The sequence below is a fragment of the Manacus vitellinus genome, unplaced genomic scaffold, assembly GCF_001715985.3.
Source record: "Manacus vitellinus isolate BGI_N305 unplaced genomic scaffold, ASM171598v3 scaffold_3_pilon, whole genome shotgun sequence".
NCBI lineage: Eukaryota > Metazoa > Chordata > Aves > Passeriformes > Pipridae > Manacus > Manacus vitellinus.
In genome coordinates, this window is record NW_021940535.1 from 23281709 (window position 1) to 23291378 (window position 9670).

General features: G+C 42.8%; 1 protein-coding gene across 1 annotated transcript; it reads right to left on the reverse strand.

The window, feature by feature from the left end:
- Window positions 1-315: 315 nt before the first annotated feature.
- Window positions 316-8649, reverse strand: NPY (neuropeptide Y). Its single transcript, XM_029961860.1, has 3 exons — window positions 8462-8649; window positions 3039-3119; window positions 316-607 (listed from the first exon to the last, which is right to left on the reverse strand). The coding sequence occupies exons 1-3, from the start codon at window positions 8647-8649 to the stop codon at window positions 583-585; spliced, it is 294 nt and encodes a 97-aa protein (XP_029817720.1). The 3' UTR covers window positions 316-582.
- Between the last annotated feature and the right edge of the window lie 1021 nt (window positions 8650-9670).

A 9670-nucleotide genomic window follows, 5' to 3' on the forward strand; every position in this document is an offset into this window, starting at 1 on the left:
TCAGGCTTACAGCCAAGCTTCCAACCAGTTTTGAGGAGTTAGCAGAATTAAGCAGTGACTTATTCCTTTGTATTTTGAAAATGCCATTAACTTTACTACATTTGTCAATGTGAGTGCATTCATTCTGAAAAATTGCCTCTCAGAACACTATTTTCCTAAGTTATGCAGTCTGTGATAAATTATTTTAACAGTTTTGCATAAATCAAGCATCTGAGATGAGTCTGAGGCCACAATAAATGATGTCTTTATCTTACTTTGCAGAGTAATTACTATAATAGCTGAGACACTATTGTTGTCCACACTACTTCAGTCTACAGGGAGGTTATAATTCAGTTTTAATAGTTTAAATCAATGCATTGTTATACCAATGACATGGTTGTTTCTTTTCATTAAGTATGTTATATTTTGGAATGCACAAATAATTTATTTAAATAAAGATATATACAAATATGATGAAGGAAAAACTCTACAGAATTCAGTACAATGGTTGCATGCATTGGGGATGATGCTATGATTTGCTTCATAGGCATGGAGTATGAACTGAAAACTAGGAAAAGTTTTGAAGGTGTGCTGAAAATTCCATCACCACATCGAAGGGTCTTCAAACCTGTAATACATTTTAGAGAATATGTATTTAAAAAAAAACATTAAACACATGGAAAACTCACTCTGGAAATACTCATCCCACTGATTGATTGCAAAGGCAGTTTACACAAGTACTTCACACTAGGTATCTAACTTCTAAGAGGCAGTATTATGAGACACATCCTCTTATTGAGTATTAAACATTTTCTTATCACTCCACAAGGAAGACAAGATCAGAAATATGCCATATCACATGTTTCTGTCATAAGAACTTACCTGTACTCAGGTCAAGGCACCTCTTTTTTTATTTTTCTTTTTAATCTTTATCTTCCTATTTTGTAACAAGTTTCTGTAAGAATCTCTCTAAAATTTCTTCATATGGTCAAACATACACTTAGACTACAAAATATTTTGGGGCGTATTTTAGTCAGTAAAAGCAAAATGTCAAACCAGGCCGGTCAAGCTGAAGACAATTAATTAATTTATTAATATCCCACTATTTAGTTACAAAGTTCAGTTCCCAAGAACTCAGGAAGTATCTCTCTATGTCACTGATTAACTGAGTGCAATTTACATCTGCTCCTTAACTTGCTTCATATGTAACCATTTCTAAAACATTTACTTAATTTAAGCTCAGAATAATAGCAGCCTGCCTTTCATTCATTCAGCATGGCTTCCTCCATGAGGAAGGCTTAGGCAGCTGTGCTGCACCTGAGTATATCTGCTGTGTGTCCAGCTGTCCACTCCTGTGCAGTTCCCCTAACTTCCCCCCCAGCTTTCACACCCTCTGGACAATTTCAACCAAGTCGGGGTTTCAGATCTCAGAGCTATTAAGCTCCCAATGTGCCATGAAACACAGGACTGGATAGAAAGAAGATTTAATTATGTCCTCACACGGAGGAAAAAGCTGGAGTGGAGTTCAGAATCCATACTGGGTTTTATCCTAGAAAACATGTCCATAGGAAACTAGAAATCATTGTTCCCAATACTCCCATAACTGTCACTGATGAGTGACAAATACCATACTCAGTTTAAAGTGCCGTTACAGGGGGTATGAAACAAGAATCTGCTTCTCATCAATTCTTGATCTTAAATGCAGACAAGCTGGTTATTTTGCTGATGAATTTTTGCTCCCCGGTGTGTTATAAATAGCATTATTGAAACAATAATAATAATCATGAAGTTTTGTTATGAAGAGGTGAAAATTACAGAGAATATTAGACTTTATACTACCCTGTGTGTTGCCTCAAATTCATGGCAGTGGAAATTTCCCATTATGTGAGGGCTCTGCCTTGTCATTACCAAACACAAAATAGTCTAATACATTTCACTGCACTCCATACAGTTTTTTAGATAAGCATCTGCAGAGAAAACTGCATCCCCACAGCTGCAGTTAGTCATCAAAACATAAGTCAACGGTCTCCCTATATGCAGAACCACAAGTTTCATGGAAAATGTCTCTGGATGACAGTGGAAAATTTTGCTTATCTTTCAGTGTCATGATCATGTCCTGAATTCAGTGCTACAGACTATTATGCTTAAGTACTTAACTAGTCTAATTGAGCCTTTACAGAGCTGATGAGAGTGCATAGCACTTGCTTGTAGGCTCCTGAGATGACAATTGCATAAAATATTTATTTCTGCATTAGAAGTATTACCAGCAAACTTCAGACTATCAGTAAAGGCTTAAACTGAGCTCATCTATGTTTGATTGTGAGTAAAATTGAAAGCAATATTTTCCTTCATGAGCCAAAACTCCCCCTGCATCTTACCTTTTCAACATACTTACTTTTCAGCTGTGTAAACTGTAGTCACTACTACAGTATCTTACATTACAGCTAAAGTGTCATTACCTAAACTAGATAAATACATTACGTACATTTGAAATCCCTGTGTTGTTTGAAACACCACTGTTACTCTAAACCAAGTGCAAGTGGAAATATAAAAGCCTTTTTTCCCCTTTGTAAAATATTAGATACAAAGCCAATGTGAAATACTGTATTTTAAAGACAAGTCATAGCCATGCATTTGTGTGTGAGTTAATGTATGAACATATTTACCACCTATGTGAGTATCAAATGAGTAGAAATATGTTGTCCTTGGGGCTCTAATATGTAAGGAATCATCATCAAACATCAGCATACAATTTTGCATAATTAAGTCCAGAACGGGGCAAGTGCCTTGGGAATGCTTCCCTTCCTCCAAGTAACAGGTATGGCCTGCTCCCAAAATCATGGAATATGGACTATATCATATTTGGTAAGACGTTTCTTGCACTCATAAATGGTGATATTTCTTTTTTAAAAAAGGAGTTAAAAAAGTTTTTTAAGGATATGTCTAACCAGTTATTGGTGGCACGTTTTTTTCTCTGTGAAACATATTTACTGATAACAAATGAAGCCATTAAATCTAAATGAGAAGTGAAAGCCACCACAAAACCTCTTCATACATACCTGGATCTAGGAATGTTTTCTGTGCTTTCCCTCAACAAGAGGTCTGAGATCAGTGTATCTGGGCTTGATCTCTTTCCATATCTAAGGAAAAATTTTAAAAAGTTGCATTTTTGTATATGTCAGTTTTTACAAATGAAGACTAAGCACAGAACCATCAGTCTTTTTTTTCCCCCAGAAAAAGTAACAGAGAAGACATAAATACCATTTTTCAGCAAGTATTTTAATTTAACTTGACAATGTGGGGAAAACATTCATTCTTCAGTACTCTTCCCCCCCCCTCAAATTTTTCTACGTTTTTTCCATAATCATTTTACATTGTGGTATTGAGAAACTCTGAATATTTCTCACTTTGATGGCTGTTCCTGGATACTCTAGGACTTTGTACCTTACCGATGTGAGCATGGAGGAAGAGGGAAGAAGCTGTGCATGCCGTGACCTCCAAGCATGTCATTCTTGCTTACAAATCCATTTCCATCATCTCTTTAATTTTCTCATTGGTTTAAATGATACCCTATCCTTCATCAGAAATTATTCAAATGAGGAGTGAAATTTATCCATTAGGTTAATAGAAGAGAAAACCCAGTGTGCCATACCAGCCAAGGAATCAAACAAGATTTTTTTAAGATAATTAGTACATTTGGGGCTGCCCAACACATAGCACATTAGGTTGTCAAAACTGAGCTGTCTCAGGGTAATCATCTTGAACTATGTGGTTATGGGAACAAAAACTTACTCATTCAGAGTTCTTCAATTAAATGGGATGTCATGGGCTACCTTTGTCCTAAACTTACACAGCAGCCAGCCTTCTATTTGCCTTTTTTTTTCCCCTAATTCTGTATACTGTACATTACTCAACAGTTAAAAGCACCACAACTTCTGTTTCTTGGGAAGGAATTCGATCTCTTTTCCTGAGAAAACAGAAGCAACAACATCAGCCTGCTTGACAGACATTTCATCACTGTAAGGATTCATTAGCCTAAGAGTGATAACTATGAGCAAATGATCCCTCAGTTGGAAAGAATTAAGATCGCACTTTGCAACTTGTGTATGCAATTATTCTGAATCACAAAGTACATGAACAGCTTTCTTTCTTAATGTCACTTGAGTGAAATTCTGACTCCAGAGAAAACGAAGGTGTGAAGACTTACATTACTATCCAGTGACCACAGTCATTTCAGTGATCTACATTTGGCAGAAAACAAACAAACAAACAAAACCTTCCCAAACTACATTTAAAAAGCTAGTAGTTTCAACTGTTGATTACATAACTTCTTGAAAAGTGGAAACATATCTCACTTTTCAATCATTTTATTCAACTCTTTGTAGTTTTGCATCACCTTAATCATTTTAGTGCATCACCTGTGCTCCAGAAAGACAAACCAGCAGTTTCAGAAAGTTAAGGTAAATTTCTTAATCTAAGCAGATTGAAAGCAGGTATTTGAAAAGAACCAGAAATTTACCACAGTAAAATGCTATTACAACAGTGCAATCAGGCATGATGCTGAATCAAATACCTTGCACTCCAGCACCACAAAGGGATTTCTTTCTTTCTAGTTCCCTACTCTGATTAATATGGATGTGACCTGCAGTTCAACTGAGGAGGAATCTAATTTTCCATTATGTTAAAGAAATTGATTTAACAGATCAACAACTTGCTCTAATAGCTCACACTTGGACAAAACTCCCACGAATCTCTCAGAAAGTTTTGTCTGAGTAAGAAATAGGAAACAACCACCTGGAGTGCAGAGATTTGCTCAAGTAATGAAGATGACTGTGTTAGGGAGATATCTTTTATATGAGTTCCTTTAGCGTCTTGGCTAGACTAGCGCTGCTACCTGTGCTTGTGCTGCATGGATCCACCTTGTCCTCACACAGCAAAGCTGCACACAAGGTGTTCACTGGCTGCAACCAACTGGGCTGGCCAAAGAATAGCCATTCTTCCTGTGACAGGAAGACGCCCGAGTCTCCTGTCTACCCTGGAATTTTGTGCCTGGGAAACAATCATGCTACAGACATACTAAATAGAGGCAAAAGACCTCTCTTGTCAAAGTTAAGTCTCTTCTTTCTGATGCAAATGACTTGAGAAATCTTTGCTCCACTCCAGCTGCTTCATGCTTTGTCTCCTTGTCTACCCTGCCCAGCTCTGAGATAACAAGAACACAGAAAGCCAGACTCTTATCTTCTGTTTGGGAAACACTTTTATCAAATATCATGGTTTTTTTAAAAGGACAAGGCTTGAAAGCCAGGTGAAAATACCTGGTTAGTTTTTTGTTCAGTTTGAGACATCAAGGCCTATTTTGGGGCATGCTGATAACTCACAGCTCCAGCTGAAGTCAAAGAGATCTGAGGAGTAAACACGCTTATTCTGATTAGAGACATATTATTGCAGACTCAGCAAAATCTCAAAGCTTCCTATGAAAACTTGGGTCTTGGGAGTCAAATCCCAATGTCCAAGGCTGGCAACAGGAGCTGAGGGATCTCAGAAACATGTGTGTCTGATTCAGAAAACTGGCAAGAAACCAAAGCTCTTGAGAGCTGCTCCCTTCCCCATCAAAGGGTGTTGACATGAAGCAGGAGCATCAGCACTGCCCAAGTCAGACAGCCTTCCAGATACTCTCTGCTCTGTCTATAGTTCAAGCCATTTCCAGCAGGAATGGCCTTACTGTTTTGCTACAGCACACAAGAGTCATGGATTCATGAACAAGCTACAAAGGACAAGGAAAGAAGGTGGCCTGTTCTCAAGAGGGAGTACAGGTAGTAGCAAGTAACAGAAGGAGGAGTGATTCAAGTAAAAATGGGCTGTGAAAAAAGCTTCCTGAACAGTGTGGTAGAGGGATATGAGGCAAGACCACAGGATGGTTTGGGAGACAGAGGTGGAACTAATCCAAAGACACACAGACATCTATAGTGCAGGAGTCTGCATCTGTGCTGGTCATCTTGAGTTCTCTTTCAAGTCAGAAAGACTGTCACACAAGGAACAAGGGATCTCATCAGAAACAAGAATCCTGAAACAGGCCTGGTGACCTGCATCACACCAGTACCTGTTTCCCTCAGCTAACCTCAAAGGGATATAAAAGCTGACACTGATGTCTAAAGCTAAGTAAGATGAATCTGAAGGAGGAGGATTTCAAAGGAGAGTGGGAGCAAAACAGCCAGACCGGCAGGGTCTAAAGACAAGAAGAGAAAGATGGTCTGGAAGGAAGAAGTTTCATGGGAGCTGGGATGAAGACCCTGTGGGTCACAGTAGCTCGGAGGGAAATGGCACTCAAATGTTTGGGTCAAGCCAGAAGCAGAAGGCAGGACGATGAGCCAGGAGGTTATTCATAATCACAGAAACATCAAATAAGGCAGGACAGATGAACCTGAAGAGAAAAAAAAAAATCTCCTCATCTTCTCCTTTGCCAACATGCTCTTACTGCTTCATCTCACTGGCTACAGGCACCAGGCGAGAGGGCAACAGCTTGCTCATTCACCCTCAGCAGGAGCAGGAGAGCCCCTGGACACCTTGTCTCCCCCCTGTCACAGTACTATGCACAAAAAGCAGAAGTAAAAAGCTGTAAAAAGAGAGAAAACTTTGAGCACATCTGCTGAAACCAACAAAACAACCAGTCCAAAGTGCTTCAAAAATTATTGATTTATTTTGCAAATGACTGTGTCACTGCCGAAAAAGGGAACCTCCAGGAGCTCAGTTAAGCTTTCCAAAGGGAGGAGGCAATTGCTTTATTTCTGGACTGTTAATTCACCACACAGTGGAAACAGTGTACCTTTTTGGATTTTCAGTTAACCTGTATAGTCAAGTTTTAAATGTGTATCACTAAGTTGTCATTGCAGTGCTTTTTTCTGCCAACTTTCTTATACTTCTAGGTCAATTCTGTTCCTTTAAATATGAGGGTGGGTAGGAAATCTGGGTAAAATCTAAAGAACAAAATTTAAATTTTATCCATCAGCAACAATCACTATTTCACTTCATTTCAGACCCCAAATCCACACATAAGAATTAAACCAGTCTCAATCTCTGAGTTGTATAGGTACAAACCAGAAAATAGGGGGAAAAAAGCTACACAGTCAACATTAAAGCAAGCATACAGGGTACACACCAGAAGTGGTGTTTGAATAGAGAAAGGAGGGTTTGTTTGGTTGGGTTTGGATTTGTTTTGTTTTTAAATATGACCTGGCTTTGGACAGGAGCCACTTTTGAAATGGAAGATGAAAGAAGAAAAGAAGGGATGAAAGATCAGCCTGGAGATCCCACCACATGCAAGAGAAAAGGGTAGCAGAGGCAGAACTCGAGGATCAGATTATTTTAGCAGTAATCTAGACAAAAAGTTATCTGAGCACAGTCTGCCATCCAGAACCATGCCATACACATGTGCAATCTGTGAATATTGCTTTAAAAGTTCAGGACTGAAGAACTGTATTTCTATCAGCATCTTCATCTGTCTTATACTATTAGTGCACTGGCAGACAGTGTTATGGACTTGCTGAGAAAGGCCTCAGTTACATGTTAGCCTCCCTTCTAATTTAATTCTTCAGAGTTCTAGAGGGACAAATGAATGCCTAATTTTAGACCTCTCATCTGGTTTTGATATTAACAAATAGATAAATATGTCAAAACTCTTCTGGGTCACACATTGCTGTGGTACCTCAGGGGAAACTTCTCTCAATCAGTCTAAGTGGACAGATGCTTCCAAAGAAGATGATTTTTTTATAATAATTTGTCAGGGTTTTTTTTCAGACTGAGCCTTTACTTCTACTTTAACAAGCACAGTCAAAACCAGAAAGCCGGTTTAGAGCCAGGTAGGCTTGGGTTCACACTCTTTTCTCTTTCAGATTGGGCTTGAGTTCTTATTTGTGATCTTGAGAGAGATTTTTGTTAGGACTAGTGGGTTTTTTGGCAACCACAGCTGGAATAGGTAGCTGGTAAACCACAAAGCATCTGGACTATTACGTTTTCTCAGAGGGCACTTTTTCTCATGAAAACCTTCACCTGAATGAGTGGCAGCAACAGAAGTGGAAAACTGCTCCCACTGCCCTGTCTAGCTTTCCCCAGCTCCCAGGTTAGTTATGTTTTCTTTCCCTTTTGGGGGGGGCTCTCCCCATGCATGCCCTGTGGTTCCTGCTCCTGATTACCAGCCTGTTTGAGCTAGGAAAAGCTGATAGCAGAGGTAGCCTTGACACCCCTCCCTCTACTGACAACTTGAATGGTGGAAATTCAGCTCTAGACCCAGAGGCAATTCAGGGGCTCGTGGGTGTTGCTCTCTAAAGGGAATCTCTGCAACCACGTCCTTCTCCGTGTGGGTTGGGAAAGCAAGGAAAGACACCCAGTGTGAGGGGGCACCCCACCTTCCTCCCCTGAGCCTCGACAAGGAAAAATCTGCCCGGGGAGTAGGAAGGGGGGATGTCTGCCGTCCCGCTTTGCCTACCTCTGCCTGGTGATGAGGTTGATGTAGTGCCTCAGCGCCGAGTAGTATCTGGCCATGTCCTCTGCGGGGGCGTCCTCGCCGGGGCTGTCCGGTTTGGATGGGTACGCCTCTGCCAGCGTTCCCAGGCAGACCAGCAGCGACAGGGCGAAAGTCAGCACCGACACCCACAGCCTCACGGTGCCCTGCATCATGCTATGGCGCGGGTGACATGAGGGGTAAGCCATCGTCAGGCACCTGCCCCGACGGCGAGCAGTGCGCCCAACCAGCGCAGGCCCCCGGCCGGTCCCGCCGCCCCACCGTCCCCCGGCCTCGTCCCATTCCCATTCCCGTGCCCGCCCCGTCGCGCACTTCACGGCATGGTTGCAGAGGAGCGGGCTCCCGGCTCGGCGAGGCGTCTGCCCGTGCGTCGGGGCTCCCGAGTTGCGGCGGCTTCCGCGCCTCGCCGGGCGTGTTTAAGGCCATATTCCCCCCCAGCAGGGCAGAGGGCTCGGGCATCACGCCTCGCCAGCTCCGATCCCCCACGCCCCGCTCCGCCTGCTCCCTGCCCCGGGGAGAACTGGGCACGCGGCCGCGGCCGGGCGGGGCCGGCGGCACCGATGGGGGGTCGCTGCCTTAGCCCCGCGCCGCGGCCCCCGCACCGCCCCCGCCGCCCCGGCGGGTCCCACCCGCGGGCTGCCCCCGGACTCTCCCCCGGACTCTGCCCCCGGGCTCTGTAGGCGGCTCTGCGTGCCCGGCCGTGGGAGCCCGGCCGCCTGTACCTGCGGAGCCGCCGTGCTGCCCGGTGCCCGCAGGCGGCGAGGGAACTCTGGGGAACGAATTGGACCCGCTCCTGTGGCACCAGAGGTGCCCAAAGCTTGAGCTTCGTATGAGTAGTGCCGCCAGACATAAAGCCATGAAAGCAAGCCGGTTTGAGGCAAACAAAAATACCAAATCAGTGCCACAGGCTCAGACATCATACCCTCAAAATGGGTAAATCAAAGATTCATAGGATGGTTTGTGTTGGAAGAGACCTTAAAGATCACCTAGTTTCAACCACTCTGCCATTTACAGGGATGACTTCCATTAGATCTGATTGCTCAGAGACCCATCCAAACTGATCTTGAGCACTTCCAGGGATGGGGCATTCACAACAAATCTTGAGGCTTAACTCCCCAGGAGACTGGCAGCAGAGCTGCAAATTGTACCTCCCTCCATGCCCACTCTGCCCCC